The sequence below is a fragment of the Choloepus didactylus genome, chromosome X, assembly GCF_015220235.1.
Source record: "Choloepus didactylus isolate mChoDid1 chromosome X, mChoDid1.pri, whole genome shotgun sequence".
Lineage (NCBI taxonomy): Eukaryota > Metazoa > Chordata > Mammalia > Pilosa > Megalonychidae > Choloepus > Choloepus didactylus.
In genome coordinates, this window is record NC_051334.1 from 53010900 (window position 1) to 53035606 (window position 24707).

The window sequence follows — 24707 nt, forward strand, 5'->3', positions numbered from 1 at the left end:
TCTAATGAAGTCACCTGTTTATGTGTTTGTCTATCCTACTAGACCATGAGAACTTTCAGGGCAAGAACTATGTCTTATTTATCTCTCTAGACCCATTGTACCCAAGATGCTTAATAAATATTTGCTCACTGCATGGTGTCAATGAAGCAGAATAGGGTAAGAGGCCACAGTTTACTAAGTATCATTTATTGAGTGAAGCAGAAGAACAGTGGGTTGGATAGGAGTATTTGAAATCACACAGACCTGGTTTGACTTTCCAGTTCCATCTTTCATAGCTATGGGGCCATGCTCAAACTCCTGTATCCTTCCTACTCCGTATGGTGAACTAACTCTCATCAGGCAAACTCTAGAGTCAGGCTGCCTAGTTCACATCAGCTTCACTACTAACTTCCAGAGTAACCATGGGAAATTCTGACCATTATGGTGCCTCCCTCTCTTTTGAAGAATAAGGTTAGAAATTATTCTTTTTTCTTAGAACACTGCTGAAAGGACGCTGGTGGGCCAAGAAGGCAGCCCTGGAAGGCGCCTCCGGAAGATACGCAGTTACCTGTGCCGCCCAGGTCCGCGGTCGCCTGCCACGTTCCCCAAAGCGATGGATCTGGAAGCATAGCAGGAGTGCTGGGAGGCGTTTCTAAAGTGGCTAGGCTTCAGCTTCCAGGGGGCCTTCAAGTTTCTAATGGACACTTTCTAGCACCGGGGCCTGATGCCCCACACGGGGATGCTACTGCGGTGCAGTCCAATCTGAGGTCTAGGCTCCTGCAGACAAGTGAGTCATGGATTGAAGCCGCAGGCTGTGCAAGATGCAGCACCAACAGTTCCTTTTAATAGCTTTGTACTACCCGCTCCTCCAGGGCATGGAGAACATCATCATGTACAGATCCTACATGTATCTAATGCTGCACACCCTCTGCAGCAAGTGCAGCATGCAGAGTATCCATGCATCTGGCTCTGAACCTGGGGATTACCGCTTCAACCTGCACTGCCTGGATAAGGGAATCTTTTCCTGGAGGTAAAGCCCACAAACATGTGGGAGCTCCCTAAAACTGAGGTCCCAGGATTTTATCACTCTTACGCTAGTCTGCACTCAGCCTCAAGCAATTCAGCAAATTTACTATTTAAGTGTTCCTACCAGTTTATGACTCCAGGATCTTCTGTTTCAGGTAACCAGATCTCTCTTAGACTTTCCAGGTGGTGGTTTGTCCCGCAACTACAGTTCCCAATGGGTCTAAAAATAGCCATCGATTCAGTTTGCACAGCGTTTTCTTGTTGTGGGGGTAGAAGTGACGGTTTCCAACCTCTTTAAGTGTAAGAACTGAAACCAGAAGTCCCATTTGTGACCATTTTTGCAATATGCCACCATTAGTATAAGCATATGATTTAAGGAACAGAAAAAAGTTGAAAGTAGTCTCAGTAACCAGAAGCAGGAGCCGTCCTGGTGGTAGGGTGGGGATGGATTTAGAAACATGTGATTTCTGTTTTTATTGAGAGTTAGTGCTACTACTTAACTTTTAAAATCAAGTATGTATATTGTTTTGGGAAAATTAAAGAATAAGTGATGCATTTTATGTAGAAATAATCTGTAGAATTCTACATAGAAAAATACAGAACATTTCTAAGATTAATTTCAAGAAGATTAAATGATCAAAAATAGATACAATTCCTAAAACAGCTGTTACCTCTCATGTGTTGATGTCATTGTGACTATAAATTAACACACATGTACTCATGATCACAGCAGGTTTGCACATGAGCTGGAGTAATCATGTGAAAACTGCACTCGGCTAAATCTTGAAGGAAACAATGCTAGAGAGGGTACTATATTCCAGTTTCACAGAAGAAGAAACTTAGGCTCAAAAAGAGTAAGTAATTTGCTGAAATCATATGCAAAGTAAGAAGTGGAAGAGAGACAATCTCCCAAGTCTGTGTTATATCAGCATCTATGTTATGCCTCACCTAGAACTCACGTTTTTGAATAGATAGCCTTTATCTTTATCAGGAAATGGTGTTATTTTTCCACTATGATTGGGAACAAAAAATACGGACAAAAATACAAGGAGAGTTGAATACAATCATCCAATTCTTTTAAGGAATCACAAATTCCTAAGCCATAAAAAAAGTGATTTAGAAGCTAGAAAATGAATATAAAAATCTTCCAAATGTATTGTATGAAATTAATCCAAAGCCTGATTCAAAACCCTGAAAAAGATGGAACATTATGCACACACACACACACGCACAAATATGGATCTATCTCACTTATGAGCATAGATTTAATTTTTTATCAATAAAATTTATATTAATAAAATTCAACAGTATATAAATATCAAGCAAATCCCAGTAGTTACTCTAGGCAAGAGAGGATGACATAATATTAGAACACATATTTAATATTTTAATACTCTATCATATCCATAGATCAAAGGAGAAAAACCTTATGATCATCTGAAATGCTAACAAATAATTAAATAAATTCAATCACTCTCTGATAAACGCCCTGCAGTCTTTCTTAGTTCTTGCCACTTGATTTGGCTTCACCTGAAAAAATTACATTAAAATCCTCTTCTATTACACACTCCCAGTCCTTATCTGATACTACTGGGACCAGTGTTTCAGAATTCATATATATTACATATGAACCATAACAGCATCTGCACCACTGAATTTAATAAACCAATATTTCTGCAGTGAAACATAAATATTCACACCAAGAATGATATATAAATATTAAAAATAGCCTTGTGTCATTTCAGACCAGGTTTTCAAAGAATATAGGAATTTAGACTTGCCTATAAGGGACTGTGAGTCTGAAGTACCTTTCTGTCAACTCTTCTTGCCTTTTATATAATTTTTGTGGGGTTTTTTGTTACATTTTTTTTTCATTGAAGTAGAACACACAAAGAGAATAATGCACAAATCATTAGGGACAACAACTTGATGACGTTTTGTAAAGTGAACAGGTGCATGTAACCACCACCAAAACTATGAAATAAAGCATTACTGGTACTCCAGAACCTATATCATGTCCTTAACTAGTCATTAACCCTGAAAGTTAAACATTATCCTGACCTGTATCACTAAAATTCATTTTACCTGTTTGTAAACTTTATACAGAATTATATATCATGTACTTCTTTATGACTGGCTTCTTTTTCTCAAAACTATGATTCTGAGATTCATCCATGTTGCTGCACATTGGGGTATTTGCTTGTTTCATTGCTGTGTAACATTCCATTGCATAAATATACCACACTTCATTCATTCAACTGTTGTTAGTCATTTAGATTGTTTTAAGTTTATGAATATTTTCCAGTAATGCTGCTGTGAACATCCTTATTCATATCTTTTGGAGAATAACTTCATATATGTATGTTAGATATGTCCTTGGATGGTACATAGAATTCTATGAGGACCCAAATGACCCTTGTCTTTGTGTAATCCTCTCCCATTGAGTGTGGGTGGAACTTGTACATATAGTGAGATATCACTCCCAATATTATGTTACATTATATGGCAAAAAGGATTTTGTAGATGTTATTAAGGAAACAAATCAGTTGACCTTAACATAAGATTATTCTGGGTGGGCCAGACTTAATCAGGTGAGACCATAAAAGGGCCTAGGTCCTTCCTGAAACAGAGATTTGAAGCATGTGGGGGGAGGAGGAGTGGGTCACCTGGAATGAAACTGTAGGCAGCCTCTAGGAGATGAAGGTGGTCCCTGCTGTCAACCATTAAGAGTGGGGGCCTCAGTCTTACAGCTGCAGCTAACTAAATTCTGCTAACAACCTGGATGAGTTTGGAAGTGCTTCTTCCCCAGAGCCTACAGAGCAGAACACAGCCAGACCAACACCTTGAACAGAGAAGTCAGATTTCTGAACCAAAATAAAGTTGTGTTGTTTGAAAGTACAAAGTGCATGGTAATTTGTTCCACAGCAATAGAAAACTGATATGGACTTAAGTATCTGGGTTTGGGATGCTGTAATTGCAAATACCTAAAACTGTGGAAGTGGCTTTGGAAATGGGTAGTGGGCAGAGGGCAGAAGAATTTTGAGGCTTGGTTGGACTGTTAGTAGAAATCTTCATTTAAAGTATATTGCTGGTGAGGGCTCAAAAAGAAGTGAGGATTGTGCTCTTGGGAACTGGAGGAAACTGTTATATGATGGCACAAAGCTTATCAAAAGTGTTGCCTGCAGTTGTGTGGAAACTAGAACATATAAGTTAAAAACTAGGATATATGGTCAAGGCAGTGGGCAGAAACTAGCAAAATTTTGAGAGCATGGTAGAAAAACCTAGATTGCCTTGAACAGACTGTTAATAGAAATCTAGCCTTTAAAATCTTAGCTGGTGTGACTCCAAAGCAATAAGGATGATTTTAGAGAAATCATAAATTGCCTAGAGAAAGCCAAAATCACCATTTATAGACTTTTAGTCAAAATCTGGACTTGGGAGTTTCTGATAGTGAGGGCTCAGAAGGAAGTGAAGAACATGTTGCCAGAAACCCATAGGAAGGGGAATCTTGTTATATAGATTATACCCAGGAACCTCATCCATGTCTGATTTAGGTGACTTAGATGATGAGGTTTTGGAGCTGAGCTGATCAGGTTTAGATGAGCTTTTGGAATTGAGCTGATGCTTTAATAACCATATGAATTTTAGAGACTGTGAGATAGGGTGAGTGCATTTTGCATATGAGATAGACTTGGACCATTGTAGGCCAGAGGGCAGATTCTGGTAGGCAGAATTCTAAGATGACCCTAATCACCCTCAACCTTGTATAATCACTTACTATTAGAGTGAGAAGAGCCTGTGGATATGATGAGATATCACTGCTGTGACTATGATACATTATATGGAAAGGGGTTTTTGAAGCTATATTAAGGTCCCAAATCAGTTGACCTTCAAATAAGGAGTTTATCCTTGGTGGGCCAGCCCTAATCAAGTGAGTCCTTAAGAAAGAAACTGGAAAAATGAGAGGGAATATGGAGGGGTCAATGTGTCAAAGTCTACATGTGGTCTCTAGCTGCTGAGAGTGGAATTGAATTCTGCCAATAACCTGAGTGACTTTGGAAATGAATTCCTCCTCAGAGCCTCAAAAAGAAATACAAGCCTAGCTGATACCTGATTCAACTCTATGAGACACTGATCACAGAAACCAGTTGTGTCTGGCATGGACCGTGAGCTACAGAACTGTGAGCTAACAAATGGGCACCGTTTCAAGCCAAGTTTGTGGTAATTTGTTATGCAGGAATAGAAAACTAAAAGATAAAATTACTTGGTTATAGAAAATGCATATATTGGGATATTAATTTGCATATTTCAGGTGACTGAGATTGAGATTTTATTTGTTTATTGGTCCAATGGATGTCTTATTTTATGAAGTTTCTATTCAAATATTTTGCCAATTTTTCATTGCATTGTCTTTCTTCTTGAGTTTAGGAGGTATAATATTCTGTACATTAGGCATTTGTTGGATCTACATATTACAAATATCTTTCTCCCATTCCTTGGTTTATCTTCTCACTCTCTTAAGGTGTCATTTGATGAACAGTAGTCCCCACTTTTAATAAAATCCAAAGTATACATTTTTTTCCTTTATTGTTAGTGTTTCTGTTTTCTGTTTCAGGTATCTTCGTCTACTTTCAAGGTCATGTAGATATACTCATACATTACTTTCTTGATGCTTTATCTTCTCAAAGTAATTTTTGTGTATTGGGTAAGTTAGGGGCCCAAGTTAATTTTTCAATGTTGCCATATATCCAATTCATCCAGCTCCACTTATGTGAAAGACTGTATATCCCCCAGAGCACTGCTGTGGCGGCTTTGTTATGAGGTTACCATATATGTGTGTTTGTGGACTATTTGTTACACTAGTCTATTTGTATATTTTTTTCTGTTTATTTCCAATTTAGTGTCGGCCAACGTTTTTCCTTTCTGTTTGCTAATCTTCAATCACTATTGCATATGCTATCCCTACACACCTTATAGAATTGGGTCAGTGGTTGTAAGGGCTAAGAATAAAGGATGTTTTAAAGGATGAGAAAAATGGCTTCTCTTTAAATTCCTATAATCAAGCTCTCTTTTCTGAAAGAAGAGTAGAGAAGATATCCCTCTTTTCAAAATTAAATTATTTTAAATGATGGTAACAGTAATTATTAATAGTATTATTACTACCTTCCTGGTAGTTTTTGCTCTATTTTTGAAAAGCCACAGAAGAACAAAGACAGTATTTATCTGAAGGGGCTTTACTATTTGGAATTTAGGTGTTTCCTGAATAAAGAAAGATTGGTTTTATTTATTTCAAGGCCCTAATGCAACAATCTCTTTTCTAAATTTACTTTTATTTTTACAAACACTCACCCTTCCCCATCCCCTAGTAATGCCTAATCTACTTTCTATCTCTGCAAATTTGCTATTTCTAGTCATCTCTTAAAAGTAATATCATATAATATTTGTCTGTATGTGCCTTGCTTACATTTTGAGCATTTTTAAAGCATGCTTTGAAGGTTCTTCTATGTTGCAGCATGTCTCATAATGTCATTCTTTCTTATGGCCAAATAACATTCCTTTTATTTCTCTATTCTTTTATACATACCACAGTCTTTTATTATAGCATTTTAGATGGACTTGTTATCTGACTTTCAAAGTCCTGAAATGTCTTCTTCTAGATGGCTTTGGCTGTTCTTGGATCTTTGATATCCATATATATTGCTTGATAATTTTCATTTTCAATAAACCTGCTGGAATTTTGATTGGAATTGCATTGAATCCATAGATCATTTTGATAAGAATTCTGTCTTCAATTTATTATCATAATACTGTGTTCTCATTCACTAACATGGTATATCTCTAATATATCTAGGTCTTCTTTAATTTCTGTCAGAAATATTATGTAGATTTCTAGGCAGAGGTTTGGGAATCTTATATTAGATTTGCTTCTAAGTATGTGATGTTTTCTGCTCTTATAGTAAATGGCATTTTTCAAATTTCCTTTAAGTTTTTATTTCTAACATACAGCATCCAAATGAATTTTGTAACATTGACCTTATATCCAGCAATCATGCTAAATTCATTTATTAATTTCATCAGTAGATATACACATACTTTTGGAATTTTTAGTTAACAATATGTTGTCTCTTTCATTTTTTAAGGATGGAGAAACTTACCCCCAAAGACCCCAAGCAGACATGCATTCATATTTTATTGACTACAATTGGTAAATGCCCATTCCTAAACCAGTCACTGGAGGAGTAATGCGGTTAATATGACTTGTTTAGTCAACCACACTGCCCTTTATTTCTCAGATATAGTGTGTTATGAGCCACAGCTGTTCCTTATTTAACCAAGTATACAAACACTTTGAAATTAAGCCTTTGACCAGAAAGTTAAAATCAGGAGATAGATGATGATACATTGATATTGGTGGACTATTTTTCCATGTGAATGCACTGAAATTATGATTCTTAAGGTACATAATTTCTTAAGCAAAGACTAGTATGTTTAATATTTGAAAAGCAGTAGTAGTTTGTTGAGGAAGAATGTTTTTTTAAATGAATTAGTTTACTTCAAAAATATCCCTTTGCTGATTGTAAAACACAAAACTTAAATCATAAACACACCAAACTTTTGACAATAGTTATCACTGTGAGGATGACTTGTGATTTAAATTTTGTTTTAGACTTTCTTGAATTATCTAGTGTTCTACAGCAGGGTTTGTCACCCTTGACACTATTGACATTTGGATGTGGATAATTCTGTGCTGAAGGAGGCTGCCCTGTCCATTGAATTGGTTTAGTAGCATCCCTGGCCTCAACCCACTAGATACCAGTAGTACCTTCCCCAAAATGTGAAAAGCAAAAGTGTCTCCAGACATTGCTAAATTTCCTCTGGGGGCAAAATACCCCTGGTTGAGAACAAATGGTCTGCAGTGAATAAAGATTTTAATATATATTTATAGAAAGCAAGGTAGCTATAAAGATAGATGATCAATAAATAGATATAAATATAGATCAGTACAGTTGATCGTGTGTTTTATTTTTATGTCATATCCATTTGTCCATGGCATTAAAAAGTCTTCAAAAATCTGAGCAAGTTTATTCTGTATGCAACCTATTTCCTACTGGAAATTTGATTTGGATATTTAAAAATAAATGACACTACAAAAATCACCTTCAAACATATAACTTTGTGAGTATGAGTATTTTTAAAATTAATGCCCAGAAGAGGAACTGTGGTGTCAAATGGATTTCTTGTTTATGACTTCTTATGTCTATTGTCAAATTTCTATCTGCCAAGGTGCTATGAATATATAACCCCAAACTGTAATATTTAAGACAGCTTGGTTTCTTACAACTTAAAACCTAATTAAACATTTAAATAATTGTTTTTAAAAATTTAAATAGCTTTTTTTTCTGAATATGAGAGCAATGGATGTTCACTGAAAGTAGGAAAACAAAAATTGCCTTTCCAGAATCTTTTTTCTATAAACACATACATACATATATACAGTCTAAATTGGGTAGGTGAGAAAGAGAAAGGAGAGAGGGAGTATTGAAGACACACCTTTGAAGTTAAAGAAAGGGACTTCCTTAGAAGAAAGTTTGTGATGTTAGAGGATAGCAAATCAATAATGAAAGAATACATAAAAAAGGCAAAGACAAATGGGGACATTTTAGTTATCACTAAGTCAGGGATTGACACTAAAGCCCAGAGTGATTTCTGAAAGGATGAAAGGAATGATCTCAGAGAGTAAACTGAAATGACCCCCAAGAATAATTTTAAAAACGTCTATAATTTGGGGGTTATATCACTAAATGACTAGGAAAACTATACTTTGTGTGGCAGCTAACATGGTCAGAATAGAATCCCAGATTCCTGTTGTCTTCCTAAGCTGTTCTCAATTTAGCAAGTCTTCCTATTACAGAAAGTGGTTCCACCATCCACCAAGATACTGTGACCAAAATCTAGGAGTCATCACTGATCACTGTACTTCCCTAATAACCTCACAGCCATTCAAGTTTTCCCAGCTGAGACTCCACTTATAGTGGAGCAGAGACAAGCCATTCCTGCTTGGTGTTGTCTGAACTATAGACCCACAGAATCTGTTACTATAATGAAATGGTCGGTGTTCCACAACACTGTAATAGTAGAGTGGTAGATGACTGGAATACATTCTGTCCATTTATTCATTTAAGCCCATCCTCTGTTTCATCAGTATTTAATTTTCCATATTCCATTTTTATTCAATTTCAATTCTTCACAGCCTTGTATGCTATATTACATTCCAAATATCATTCAGTTCTTTTCTATTCCATTCTGGTATTTTAAAAATCTATTTTCATGAAAAAGTCCATTTATTTCATGCCATTGCCTATTCTGTTCCATTCTGTATTCCTTCCTCTTTAATTTCAATTTCCTTTGATTTTCTTTAACATTTTATTTCACTCTATATTCCATTCCATTCATTTTCTCATACAGCACTTTTTTTCTTTTATTCCATGTTATTAGATATTTATTTCCATTTTCCTCCCATTCCATTCTCCCATTCCAGTTCATTCAATTTTACCCCATTCAACTGTCCACTTCATATTCTGTTCCAGTCCGTATGCCATTCCCCATTTTATTCCAGTTTTTGCTGCAATCCAGTCTCCATTTCTTCTCATTCTCCATGCCATTTCAAATCCGTTTTCTATTCCATATTATTCAACATTCCAAATACCATTCCATTCTTGTTTGTATTGCATTTTATTCCAGTTGCTCATCCATTTCACTAAACATCCCATTCCATGCTGGCAAAATTGTTTTACCAGTGACTTTCGGGAGAAAGAATTATAAATGTATGTGTCCTTGTTCCAAAAATTTCCACTTCTAGGAATTTATCCCAATGACATAATTTGGGATATGAACAAATTTTAGCAAAAAGATGTATCTTACAATGATGAGTTACAGAGCGAAAAGTTTGAAGTAATGTAAATGTTAGTCAATATAGGAACGCTCAAAAATGTAACCTTCCTCCATATGGAATATTTTGTAGTTGCAAAGTAGCCTTGTGGAAATTTATTTATCAGTATGGAACGTGTGCTTTTGAGACCCAAAAAAGCAGGTTACAAACCAATATGTATGGATAAATAATTTCATTTCCAAAAAGCAAAACAATGAATATGAAATATGGATGGCCGTTCTACCAACATATAATTAAACATTTCCAGCATCTGACTACCGTCCTGTCGGAATTTAGGTGCTAGATCTCTTACATTTGCTTTTCTGTTTTGGGAAGTGAACATGCAACCCTTTTAAAATAATGACTAAATCTGAGTGTCTGGATATTTAACTTCAAGTCTGTGCATCACTGCATATTTATATTAACAAGAACTAGACAACTGTGACCAAGAATGAAGACTAAGTCAAACAAATTAACATATATTTATCAGCGGATTACTATGCAGCCCATGCAAATGCTGATATATATTTAAGGACAGTACCATCCTTATTCCTAGTAATCCTGGCTTGTGCCTCAGGGGGCCAGACATGGGCAAGTACCTTTCTGGAAAATTTCTAAATTCTTCTCTAGTGCCCGGAACCTGCGGGAGACAACAATGCTGACCACCCCGAGCCTAGAGTGCAGCTTCTTCACTTTTCTCCCCTTCAGGCCGCCCTCTACCCCTACCATCTACCCCACCCCAGTGAGGTTATCTAAATGTCTGGGGGAGTAACGAGACTATCCTTATGGGATCATCTATGGGTCCACTGTCCTGACTAGATTCCAGGAGGGAAGTCCAGGTAGGGGACATTTCTTATTGGCCAGCATGATGTATGTTTCAAGGGATTGCTTGAGATTGAACCACGAGAATGGTGCTCACAAGGTGATTTGGGGTCATCTAAATTATTTATATAGACAGTTCTTTCCTCCCCCACCCCCACCAACCCCGATCCAGCCTCCACACACACTCTTATGAGTCCTGTTTAAGGAAGGGGAAATTTTCATTACTGGCGTGGCTAGGGAAGAGCCCAGGGGGGTGCAGCACCGCTCCAGTTGGGTGCCAGACAGATCCGGATTGAACTGCTCTGGGAAACAGACACGGCTCATGTGATAGCCAGCTCACCAATCAGAAGTGGAGATTCGACCAGGGCCCGCCCACTCTCTCGAGGCTCTACTGAGGCGGTTTTTGCCGTTGGGCTCCTCTATCTGGACTCTGCGAACCCGGTGTTATGTCCACGCAGTCATACCGGGAGAAAGACCAGAAGAAGGAGCAATTTGAATCCACCCAGGGTAAAATGCCCAGAGGGCCGAAGAACAAGGTCGGCCCTGCCTGTGTGGAGACCAGCAGCTCAGATCTTGTTGCCCAGGTTCCCGCAGAATCAAGCGACGGGTCTCCATCTGGCCCCCTCCACAACAGCACAGAAGGTTCCTCCACTGCTGCTGCGGATTCGATCATAGTTGAGAACCCCGGGATGCCTTCCAAGGGCTGTGTGCAGACGAAAAGGCGTTCCGACCTCCTAGGCAGCCAGAGTTCTCCTGCAGACCTTAGATGTGCAGTGGCCGAGACCAGCCAGGATACTGTGCGCGAGGGCAGAAAAGCCACCATGGGGAAACCCACAAGGGGCATTGGCCAGATCAGGGGGCATCCGAACCAGATCAAGAGCCCAGGGAACAACCGTGGCAAGAAGTACCCGTACCGCGGAGAGCCTGCCCAGAGTCAGAAGCCTCTAAGTCCTCTGTTAAGTTCTCAGGCTTCTACGCGGAGTCATACATCCCGCCAAGCGCCTGCACTCGAAGGCCAGGCCGCACCACCAGGCCCTGCTCTTCGCAGCCGTGCATCCAGGCCAGGCCCGGCTCTCCGCAGCCGCGCCACGCCGCCGGGCCCCGCACTCCGCAGCCGCACATCCAGGCCAGGCTTTGCCATCCCGAGCCACGCCGCTCCCTCGGGCCCAGCTCTCTGCAGCCGCGCCACGCCGCCGGGCCCAGCTCTCCGCAGCCGCGCATCCAGTCCAAATCCTGCTCTCCGCAGCCGCGCCACGCCGCCGGGCCCGGCTCTCCGCAGCCGCGCATCCAGTCCAAATCCTGCTCTCCGCAGCCGCGCCACCCCGCCGGGCCCGGCTCTCCGCAGCCGCGCATCCAGGCGAAGCCCTACTCTCTGCAGCCGCGCCACCCCGCCAGGCCGTGCTCGCAGGAGCCGAGCCACCACACCAGGTCCTGTTGTCCGTAGCCGTGCCAAGCAGCGAAGATCAGCCCTCCGCAAGCGCCCCTCTCTGCCTGGGCCTACTGGCCGGAGTCCTGCTTCCACGCCCGGAAGCCTTGTCTTAGGGAGCCGCCCAAGTTCCCCTGATCCGGAGGCTCCACGCCTTGCCTCCCAGCCAGGTCGTGCGCTCCGCATGCGTGCCTCCTCACCCTCGCCTCCGGGCAGGTTTTTTTTTTTTCCTTTCTTTGGGCAACGTGGTGAGAGTGTGTCCTCCTCCTCTCCTGGGTCTCCTAGCCAAGGCCGCTCCTCCTCTCCCTCTGGGTTTTCTGACTGGAGCGCCTCTTCGTCTTCCCCTTCCCCTTCCCCTGGGTTTTTGGGACTGAATTCCATCTCTACTCCTAGTCCTGCTAGCCTTAGGCGCGTCTTACTGCCTGAGCTTGATTCCCTGAGCCCTGCTTTTCCAGCAGAGTAGGCCGAAGTAGGGAGCATGTCCGCCCAAGTCCTACCCTACACTTCCTGTTCTGTGACCCTAGATGAGCACCATTCAGGAGCCAAAGGAGGACTAGGCACCCACCCACTGTGCTGAAGGGGCCGCCTGCTCCTTGGTTACCTGCGTGGTTTAAGAGTTATAGCCAGCCACCAGCACGAGCACTTTTGAAGCCTCCTCTGCCCTTGACTCCACCACCCAGCACTTACCTACTGTTGGCCCTTGATTCCAGGCCCTCTTCTTCAAATGGGCCTGCCTGTGCCACTGAGCTGAGATTTCCTTTTTCCAAGTTGCCTTTTATAGAATGAATTCTGTAATAAATAAAATAGAAATGTTGGTTTCATTTTTGAAAGTGTATAATTGTTTTATTGTGGTCCAAAAAATTGTTAATTCTATGTCATATTTGGAAGATTAAAGAAAGTAGCATGCTAGCTGATTCTTTGGAAGAGAAAGGGAGTAAAATACTGTCCTAGCAATCTTTATTCCCTCTGTCTAACCTCCCACTTAGGCAATTCATGCCCCTTTAGCACAGGTGATTTACAACTTGGATCAGAAAAGAGGGCAGTGCGTAACCCTGGGTGGCTGGAGAAAGAGAAGGGCAATGGAGATATCTGGGGTTAGGGAGAGGCAGGGCATGATCAAGTGTGGGGATGAGGATTACCTTGATGGAAGTAGGAAGGTCTGGGAGGAAGATTCAAGGTTAGGAAGGGGGGAGGGGGGCATCATGGGTCAAGAGTCTGAGGGGGGAAGGTCTCAGTTTCCAGAGGAGGAAAAGTTTATGTTTTGGGACAAAGGGAATTTGTTAGATATTTAGTGAAAAAATGTTAACAAGCCACATTTTAAAAATAACTTTAGGAGCAGGTGTGAGTATGATTGTGTGTGTGTGTTTGCATGTGTGTGTGTGTGTGTGTGTAGACACATAGAGAACCATGCTGTGAACAGGATACATGTAAGGTTGTTGGAATAACTGGTGATGCATTCTTCTATTTTATACACTTTCCACCTTAACCATATGGCTACCTCTCTGTGATGAGACAGTGCAGCTTTTTTCACAAAGGTAAGTTGCAGAAACATGAGAGAAAATATTAAAGTGAAGAGAGTGAAAAATATATATAAACAAAACCAATAAAAGATACTCCTTCCCCTCCTTTCACATGTTTCTCCTCACTTCTCCTTTGCGTTTCTGGTGCGTGCCCAGTATTGGAATTACACCTGGTCAAGAAGGGCCCTCATCCTGGGCACGACATTTTAGAGGGCCCTGCTTAGGCCCTCATGCTGCATTTGACACCACAGAGACAAGGGGATGTGTACATCAGGTCCCAGAACTTTGCCACTTTTGTAGATAGTGATTTTGGTACCCTAATTCCCCAAGTCTGCATCTGGGGCTTCCGAGGAGGCTGTATTCTCAGGGTCCTTCCTGAGGAAGGGAGGTCTGAGCCTTCCTATGAGTGGTATTGACATTTTTAGGCCCACAATGTGACCAAATGACTGCTGTTTGTGGGAACAACGGGGAGACAAAGTGTGGAGGTTCAGGCTGAGGTGTTCTTAGCATTAAGTTCGATGGCCTCATGGGGTAGGACATAGCCATAGGAGGAGGATATGCAGGACATGGGCCAGGGGACTTCATTTCTTCTTTTGCCCCAGGCACTGAAAGATTAGTGGCTGGTTTGTATGTGTCATCAACTTTGTAGCTAAGCCCCACAGAGTTAGAGACACCCAAAGGTATTTATCTGGGAAGAAGCACCTTGCCTCTGGGGGTGGCCTTGACCACACAGTGCAACTTCATATCCCAGATGTTGAGGGAAGCAATACTTCGGGGCACAGGTGCGGTTCCTTCCCGCAGCGAGCCAACATTTTGGGCTGAATCAGACATCCTGCCGCCTTATTCCATGCTAATGTATTAGTGGGGCTTCTGGACATTTGATCTGCCTGGGAGTAGATCCTAATTCAGTGTTCTCAACTCAGGTCCACCACACCAAAATCTAAATCGTCCCTGCTGACCACAAGCTCTTCTTCCTTCCCTTGACCTTGGGTCATTCCCATACTCCATCCTTATGAAAGTACCAAATACCATCCCACAGCAGACCTCCATACCACGAAATCCTGCGGGAACTTCTTAGAGTAAATCTTGCTTGACCTCTAGTAACATTTGATACAGTTGATCAATATGTCCCCCCAATACATGTTCTTCCTTGGTCTTTAGAGGAACTCTCTGAGTTCACTCAGCATTCTCCTAGACCTTCTTCACCTTCCACACCTCTAAGTGTTGGCGTTTCCAAGGCCTCAGTATTTGGTTGGTTTTGTTTTGTGTGGTTTTGTTTTGTTTTTCTATATACATTCACTTCCAAGGGAAGGAATTCTTAGACTAGGAATTTGCTTCGTAGTCTGTCTTTAAATATCATTTTAAACTGATGAATATATATATATATATGAATTCCATATATATATATCCACTCCCACCCATTCCTTTGCACTCCAGTCAATCTATTTCTCCACTTGAGATGTCTAATAGACATTTCAAACTTCAGTAATAGAGTGCTGTGCAATGTAAATATAATGGTAGCCACACATGTAATTTGCTATTTTCTAGTAGCCAAATTAAAAAAGTAAAAAGAAACTTGTGAAATTTATAATATATTTTATTTAACTCCATCTATTCAAAACAGTAAAATTTCAAAATGTAAAACTTTAAAAATCATTAATGAGATATTTTACATTTTTCCTACTGAGTCTTTGAAATCTGGTGTGTATTTTACACTCAATTCTGACCAGCTGCATTTCAAAGTGTTTAAGAGCCACATATGTGGACATATGTGGACAGAACAGTTTTGAGCCTTGTCCTTTCCTTCCACTCTCTTGTCCATTACTTACTGAATTGTGATTCCACCCCCAGGAGTTTCTCCTAATTATAGGACCCTGTCCTAGAGAGTAGCTCTGGAGTGTCAGTTTTGAGAGTTCACAGGGCTTCTGTTGCTGCAGCAACTTCAGTACTCCTTGAAGTGTGCCTCTTGCCCTTGCCTGGAATTGGAAAAGACAAAACCTTCCAGGTTCAGCTGCTCTTTCCAGTGAGTAACTATTGGCTAGTTTGTGGTTCTCCTATTATCAAGTTAGTCCGAGTTTGCTTTTGCTTCTTCTTGTACTTCCTGCAGAATCACTGACACAATGCAGATGAGATGATATACCTGTTGGTTGATGTGTCCTCATCCACTTGAATTGTGGGGTTATGGGGGATCTCTTGTATCCTAGAACTGTAAATATTGCCAATGCGTTTTCTTTTTCCTTTATTACAGAAGTTGTGGGTTTTCAGAGCAATCATGAATAAAATACAGGATTCCCATATACCACCTATCAATACCTGCCATTAATGTAAAACATTTTTTGAAATTGGTGATAGCACATTTTTATAATTACACTATTAAAACCTATTGTTTAACTTAGGGTTCACTGTTTGTGTAGTTAGTTCAACGGATTTATTTTTAAATTTTTATTCTGTTACCATATACACAATCTAATATTTCCCCTTTTAATCAGACTCAGATACATATTTCAGTGCTGTTATATTGTATTCACAATGTTGTTCTACCATCACCACCACCCATTACTAAAACATTTCCATCATTCCAAATAGGAGCCCTGTACATTTTAAGCCTTAACTTCTCCTTCCCTATCCCCACCCCATCTTTTGGTAACCTTATGTTCTAGATTCTGACTCTGCTTATTCTAAGTGTTTCAAATCTCTGATATCATACAAATATTTGTCCTTTTGTGCCTGGCTTATTTCACTCAGCATGGTATCTTCAAGGTTCATCCATGTTGTTGCATGTCTCAGGACTTCATTCCTGTTTACAGCTGAAAAATATTCCACTGTGTGTGTGTGTGTGTGTGTGTATGTGTATATATATATATATATATATATATATATATATACCACATTTTATTTAGCTATTCATTGGTTGATGGACAATTGAGTTGTTTCCATCTTTTGAAAATTGTGAATAACGCTGCTATGAACATTGGTGTGCAAATACCTGTTCAAGTCCCAGCTTTCAGTTCTTTGGGCATACACTTAGAAGTGTGATTGCAGGGCTATATTGGTAGTTCTGTATTTAGCTTTCTGAGGAAATGCCAAACTGTCTTCCAGAGCGGCTGCACCATTTTATATTAGCATCAGCTATGAATGAGTCTTACTATTTCTCTGCATCCTCTCCAACATTTGTTATTTTCCATTTTTTTTTTAATAATAGCTGTTCTACTGGGTGGGAATGGGATCTCATTGTGGGTTTGATTTGCATTTCCCTAATGGCTAATAATGTTGAACATCTTCTCCTGTGCTTTCTGGCCATTTGTATAACTTCTTTGGAGAGAAGTCTCTTCATGTCTTTTGCTCATTTAAATTTGGTTGTTTGTTTTTGGTAGTTAAATTGAAGGATTTCTTCATATATATTGGATATTAATCCTTTATTGGACATATGATTTCCAAATATTTTCTCCCATTATGTAGGTTGTTGTTGTACTTTCATGATAAAGTCCTTTGAGGAACAAAAGTTTTTTTTTTTTTCTTTTCTTTTTTTTGGTTTGTGCTTTGGGTGTAAAGTCTAAGAAACCATTGCCTAACACAGGGTTCTGAAGATTCTACCCTGCATTTTCTTCTAGGGATTTGATTGTCCCAGCTCTTATACATAGATTTTTGATCCATTTTGAGTTGATTTTTGTATATGGTGTAAGATAGGGTTACTCTTTCTTTTTTCTTTTTATTTTATTTTTTTTACAAATGGAGATCCAATATTCCCAGCACCATTTGTTGAAGAGACTATTCTTTCCCTATTTAATAATCTTTGCCACCTTATCAAAAATTAGTTGGCCATAAATGTGAGGCCAACTGTTCCTTTGGATGATATGTCTGTTCTTGTACCAATACAATGCTGTTTTGATTACTGTGGCTTTGTAATACGTTTTATGATCAGGAAGTGTGAGTCCTCCAACTTCATTCTTCTTTTTTCAAGGTGGCTTTAGCTATTCAGGGCCCCTTACCCTTCCATAAAAATTTCGTGATTGGCTTTCCATTTCTGAAAAGAAGATCATTGGAATTTTTTTTTTTTTTGGATTTTAAAAAATTACCCACAATTTATTTTCAAATCATAACCAATTTGAGCTCTAATAGTACAAAATCAGTATTGTACTCCAGAATGCTTGCAACTATTGAAACAACTCAAAAAATATATAACTCATATTTTATTTTAATTAAACTCATAATATAGGTAAAATTAAAACTACTATAAATATTTATTAATACTGTTTTATATTTTGCTTTTATTTTATAGTACATCACCAGAGACACATAAGAAAAAGTAGAATTATCTAATTACCTTTCTGAGTGTACTTCTAATTCTGGAAATTACAAAAATATTAATGAAAGCCATGTTACATATTTTTCAAAATCAAAATTGACATATCCCATCACCAACTTTATGGGAATGAAAGGTACAAGTTCTGGTAGGTTAGGAAGTTAACTATGAAAAAAATAGGTTCAGATTCATAAATTGGTGTATTTCAGTATAAAAACACAAATGACCCAAATGGTTTAAATTCTCATTAAAACAGCTTCACATTTTTCTAAATGAACATCTGGCAGAAAGATGAATTGTCAGCTGATATACAACAAATATGTCAATTGCTTACATCCCCAAATATGGAAAATACTACGTGGAAAAGTTACAAAGAAAATCTGTTTTAAAAAGACACAATTAAAAGAGCCTTAGATCTGAAAAACACGATTTATTTCAGTTACTACTTGGCTGTGAAATTGGAAAAAGTCCGAACCATTCAGGCAAAATAGACAAAATAACATTTTATTTTCTCTTTTTTTGAGAACTTAAAAACTATTAGCTATTACCTGTGATTCAAGTTCTAGTACTGGCCATCCCTAAACGGATACTCTATTGGTGTACTGGCACAATTGATCTTTGGAGTTTATTGTATGCAAGTATATTTCATAAGACACCTTGGCTTTTCTGGTGACTACAGTTTCTTGGATGAGAATCCATGACAGACTCATGATAGAACAAATCCCAAATACATTCCAATATATGTGTTAAAGTAAGGCGCCAGTGTCAGGCGAAATCACTGCCCTCCCTCCTATGTGGGATCTGACACCCAGGGGAGTGAATCTCCCTGGCAACGTGGAATATGACTCCCAGGGAGGAATCTAGACCCGGCATCGTGGGATGGACAACATCTTCTTGACCAAAAGGGGGACATGAAAGGAAATGAAATAAGCTTCAGTGGCAGAGAGATTCCAAAAGGAGCCGAGAGGTCACTCTGGTGGGCACTCTTATGCACAGTATAGACAACCCTTTTTAGGTTCTAATGAATTGGAGTAGCTAGCAGTAAATACCTGAAACTATCAAACTGCAACCCAGAACTCATGAATCTTGAAGACGATTGTATAAAAATGTAGCTTATGAGGGGTGACAATGTGATTGGGAAAGCCATATGGACCACACTCCCCTTTGTCTAGTTTATGGATGGATGAGTAGAAAAATGGGGGAAGGAAACAAACAAACAAACAAACAAAGGCACCCAGTGTTCTTTTTTACTTTAATTGCTCCTTTTCACTTTAATTATTATTCTTGTTATTTTTGTGTATGTGGTAATGAAGATGTCAGGGATTGATTTTGGTGATGAATGCACAACTATGTAAGGGTACTGTGAACAATCTAATGTACAATTTGTTTTGTATGACTGCATGGTATGTGAATATATCTCAGTAAAATGAATATAAAAAAAAAAGTAAGGCGCCAGTGTATTTTGAAAATGTAATAACAAGCTGCAACTTCTTTTCATGTTGACTGGGAAAAAAAGCCCCAGTTGTATAAATTATGTCTACCTTGGGTCATGGATACACATCTTCCCATTTGAAAACATAAGTGTCATATACTACTGATAACTTAGCTTTCAGTTTTAAGCAATCATTTGGTAATATTACTGTTCTTTATTTTATGGCTTTTAAAACATTAAGTCCTTAAATTAAACATTTGAAAAGTAACCACTATTCTGATGGCTCATGAAAAATGATCATCTGAACAACAGTCTGGAAAATTATAAACCCTGAAAAAATTAATAAAGTTATTCAGTAATAGAAATTCAGAGTCCAGAAGTGATACCAAAAAAAATCATGGAAAAATTCCATACATGATCCCTTTCACAAAATGAATCTATAATCTTGCTCTTTTTTAATCAATAGTAGGGGAAAAAGAACATAAAAATGCTTCTGCTTAATTTTGACTACATTAACAATATAAGGTTTTTCCATTTTCAAAATAAACCTTCAAACAATCCATTTCCGTAAGTACAAGGTTTTAAAAAATAATATATGTGATATTTAAAGTTTTGTCTTAAAATATCTCAATCACTTCACTGTATAGGCTTAAAATAAAATGAGCATTTGTTTAAAACTCATGCTTTACGAAAAAAGGTTGTGCATTTTCAAATAAATTAACTATATATAGTTAATAACATTATATACAATTAATATAAAGGCTATTTAGAACACTCACTGTCTACACAAGTTTTTGTTGGTTAAGTCAGCTGATTTCACATTATAATTCTAATGCTCAAATTATTCAACCAGTAAACAAAAAACCTTAGTAAAGAAAAGAGTCTGGTGTATTTATTTTGAATATTGAACGTGTGTGTCTCATTCTTTTCTCTAAGCTGAAAAACTTGAGCAAAATTAGTTTTATATATGCCCATGATTTAAAGATAATGATTGAGATGCAAGAGTATTTTAAAGAATTTTTCAAACTATTTGGGTTACAGAAATGAATTGATAGTATTAAGGAGACCTATCATACATAACAAAGGTAGCAGCTTATTTATTTGCTATATTCTTGTTCTTAAACTGAAGAATTGTATTAAATGATCTATAGTCTCTTCTATCTCTAAAATTCTGATTATATTGTTTTGCTTTTAAATACATAGTTAAGAAGACCCTATCTCAAAGTTGTCTAAATAGACAACTTTGGCCCTCAATTAAAATCTTTTTTCATCCCTTTTACGGCTTTTAGTCCCTCTTACTTATTAGTAGGGAACAAATATCACATATTTTACTCAACTGATTTTCAATCCCTGACTCTCTAACCACCGTGCCCCATCCTGTCTCCAGAGCCCACAGTGCACAGCAATAGTAAGCCTCAGTACTTCTTGAATATTCAAGAATATATTTTGAATGAGTAGTAAAATATTAAGGATGGATTAAGAATGAAAAAAGAATCTGAAGTTGATAGTAGTTGCTTTTATAACCCCCCCCAAATAATAATTTCAAATGCTTCCAGTCTCCTTTGGTTTATCTTTATATACAATAGCAAAAGAAAATTAGCTCAAGAATACCAGGTTAAGTCATCATAGCTAAACCATAAGCAAGGACATATACAAATTTAAATTTCCATTCATGTATTGAAGAAATGAATTTTATTTACACTACTAGTAAATCCTGGCTACTCCAGTTACTCTGAAATATAATTATCAATGACAGAAAAATATCTTCCAGTATTTCAGTTTTAATAATTGTTATTAAATTGCTTAGTTATATTAGAGAGTAAGAAGCATTAATGAATTATTTTTTGAAATAAAAAATAAGTATATACATTACCCTGATGCCTAGGCCAAAATATATCTACCAACATTTTTCTTGATTTCTATTGTCATAAAAATAAAGGAAAAAATATATTGCAAGTATTTTCTTTATAGACAGTTTCAATCAGAAAACGATAGTTTAATGCAAACAATACAGTGGCTCATATGAGTGAACTGGTATGGAGGCAAGAAAAGGAACTGATACTTTACAGACAAAATATTGTTAAATATGACTAAAAGGATATCTGCCTGAATGACACCATTTACAGGCAGTAACTAGATTTTTACACGTCTCAATTTTATCTTATATGCAAGGAAAATAGAAAGTCAGTAGATTATGATCATGGATCCTAGTTAAGAACCCCTTCTTTTAGCTTGTATAATGTAATCTTTTGATTTGATAATTCCTCTACTTTTAACAATCACTGAATAACAGAAGCCACAGTGGTACCCACTCATGTGCTTGAATGTCAGGGATGCTTTCCTGAAGAGCCTCTTGAAAACTTGCTTCAGAAAGCAGTTCTTTTGGATCATTATGAGTCAAGAGCTGTATGTTAAATTGTTTAGCAAATGCAGTCAAATCAGGTGGCATCACACAGCAAGAGACAAGATTAACTTGGTTACTACTTGGTTTTACCTGTGCCCACTGATACAGCTACTCCAACTGTGTTTTATCTAGATCAGAGGAAACAAAAGCAACAATCTTTTTGTTCTGAACTAAGTTTTCCAATTCCTCCCAGTAAGGCTGCAAATGTTGCAAGGAAAGATTAACTTTCCATCTTCAATAGGAGATGAAGCAATGGTCACAGAATCTAGCTGTGCAACTCCAAGGACTGAACAGGCCACGTCAACCGCATTTCTAGTTGATGATGAAGAGTTTGATCCTACCATGAACAGTTTTGCAGAAACTTTTATTTCTTCTCTCTCATCAGGATTTATCTTTTCTACTGCATGAGATGCAGTACATTCCAAGACATCTGGAAGCTCCCTGACCAAATCTGGGCTAATTTGGGAACTCCACTCATTCAAAGTCTTCTGGATGCAATGTCGAAGCTCCTCGCTGTGCGTGGACGGGCACTTCTTCCGCAGGCGGCCCCAGTTCAGCAGGTTCCCCGTCTGCAGGTGCAGGGTGCTGGCCCGCGCCGGCAGCGCCCCGGCCGCGCGGTTGTCGGTGCCCATGGCGGCGGCCGCCCGAGCCGGCGAAGCAGCTACAGGACCGCGGACGGGCAGGGAAGGCGGTCGCCCCGCAGGACGCGATGCCCGAGGCTGGAGGGCCGAGCGCGCGGTTGCCGTCCCGCGCGGCTGGACGGCCTGCTCTCGGGTCCAAGAGAGGCCGGGCTACAGCGAAGGAGCGGTGGCCCGGGAAGGAGGCGCTGGTGACCGTGGCTCCTGCTCTTGCGGCCGCCGCAGGAGAGTTGGCTCCCAGTTCAGGGAGCTGTTTCCTGGTAGGCAATGACTAAGCAGAAATCACAGCGGAGAAAGTGCTTCGTAACCATTACCGGTCCCACCGCGGGGCAGGGGCGTGGCGGCGAGGGGCTAGGGGACGCCAGCCGGCGGGTGACTGGCCCTTGCCTGCGGCGGGCGTGGCGCCAGGCGGGCGGGCGGAGAGAGCGCCCAGCGCGCGGGGCTGGAATTTTCATTGGGATGGCATTTAATCTATATTTTGCTTTGGGTAGTACTGACATTTTACTATTTCTTCCAATCCATGAACACAGAAGAACCTTCTATTAATTTGGCTCTTTAATTTCTTTTAGTAATGTTTTGCAGTTTTCTCTGTATGAGTCCTTTACATCCTTGGTTATATATATTCCTAGATATTTGATTCTTTTAGTTGCTATTGTAAAGGGAATTTTTATTCTTGATGTTTTGTTCTGATTAATTCATTCCTTGTGTATAGAAACACTACTGTTTTTTTGTGTGTTGATCTGGTACCCCGCTACTTTGCTGAATTTATTTATTAGCTCTAGGACCATTGTGGGTTTTTCAGGATTTTCTGTTTATAGGATCAAATCATCTGCAAGTAGGGAAAGTTTTACTTCTTCCTTTCCAATTTAGATGCTTTTTATTTCTTCTTCTTGCCTAATTGCTCTGGCAAGAACTTCCAGTGAAATGTTGAATAACAGTAGTGACAGTGGGCATCCTTTTCTTGTTCCTGATCTTAGAGGGAACGTTTTCAGTCTTTCACCACTAAGTAGCATGTTAGCTGTGGGCCTTTCATATATGCCCTTTATCATGTTGAGGTTATTTCCTTCTATTCCTAGCCTTTTAAGTGTTTTTGTGAAGAAGGAGTACTGTGTTTTGTCAAATGACTTTTCTGCATTGATTCAGATGATCATGTGCTTTTTTCCTTCATGCTGTTAATGTGGTGTATTGCATTAATTGATTTTCTTACAGTGAACCAACCATGCATACCAGGGATAAATCCCACTTGCTCATGCTGTCTAATTTTTTTAATATGCTGTTGGATTTGTTTTGCTTGTATTTTGTTGAGGATTCTTGCGTCTATATTCAAAAGAGATGTTGGCCTGTAGTTTTCTTGTGGTAGTTTTATCTATCTTGTTATGAGAGTGACATTGGCCTCATTGAATGAGTTAGGGAGTGTTTCTCTGCAATTGTTTTAAGAGTTTGAGCAGAATTGGAGTTAAGTCTTCTTGGAATGTCTGGCAGAATTCCCTGTGAAACAATCTGTTCGTGGGCTTTCTTTTTGATTACTGTTTTGATCCCTTTACTAGTAATTGAATTGCTGAGATCTTCTACTTCTTCTTGAGTGAATGTAGGTAGTTTGTGTGTTTCTTGATTTGTCCATTTCATTTGGTTATTGAATTTATTGGCATACAGTTGTTCATAGTATCCACTTAGAGTCCTTTTTATTTCAGTGATTTCAGTATTAATGACACCCTTTTCATTTCTGATTTTCATTATTTGTATCCTCTTTTTTTCTTTGTCAGTCTAGCTAAAAGTTGGTTGATTTTGTTGATGCTTTCAAAGAACCAACTTTTGGTTTTGTTGATTCTCTACTATTGTATTGTTTTGCTCCATTTATCTCTGATCTAATCTTTGTTATTTCATACCTTCTGCTTGCTTTTTGTTTAGTTTGCTCTTCTTTTTCTAGTTCTTCCAGTTTTGAGGTTAGGCTTCTGATTTCAAGTCATTCTTCTTTTATAATGTGAGCATTTAGAGCTATAAATTTCCTTCTCAGGCCTGCCTTTGCTTTGTCCCATAAGTTTTGTTATGTTGTATTTGCATTTTCATTTGCCTCAAGATCTTTCCTAATTTTGCTTCTGATTTCCTCTTTAACCCATTGGTTGCTTAAAAATATGTTGTTTAATTTCCTCATATTTGTGCATTTTCCATTTCTCCCTCTGTTATTGTTTTCTAACTTCATTTAACATTGTGGTCAGAGAATATACATT

General features: G+C 38.9%; 1 protein-coding gene and 1 pseudogene across 1 annotated transcript; one reads left to right on the forward strand and one right to left on the reverse strand.

Moving 5' to 3' along the window:
* Positions 1 to 800: 800 nt before the first annotated feature.
* Positions 801 to 12645, forward strand: LOC119522140 (EZH inhibitory protein-like). The gene is made up of 3 exons (XM_037820805.1): positions 801 to 1009; positions 10565 to 10676; positions 11215 to 12645. The coding sequence occupies exons 1-3, from the start codon at positions 801 to 803 to the stop codon at positions 12643 to 12645; spliced, it is 1752 nt and encodes a 583-aa protein (XP_037676733.1).
* Positions 12646 to 21407: 8762 nt separating this feature from the next.
* LOC119523558 lies at positions 21408 to 22473 on the reverse strand (annotated as a pseudogene).
* Between the last annotated feature and the right edge of the window lie 2234 nt (positions 22474 to 24707).

Bases quoted from the DNA above. Each gene is read 5' to 3' on its own strand.
- LOC119522140 (XM_037820805.1), top strand. From the start codon at position 801: ATGCAGCACCAACAGTTCCTTTTAATAGCTTTGTACTACCCGCTCCTC. The intron at 1,010-10,564 runs GTAAAGCCCACA...ATTCTTCTCTAG, and splicing joins AAGGGAATCTTTTCCTGGAG to TGCCCGGAACCTGCGGGAGA. The intron at 10,677-11,214 runs GTGAGGTTATCT...ATGTCCACGCAG, and splicing joins CTACCATCTACCCCACCCCA to TCATACCGGGAGAAAGACCA.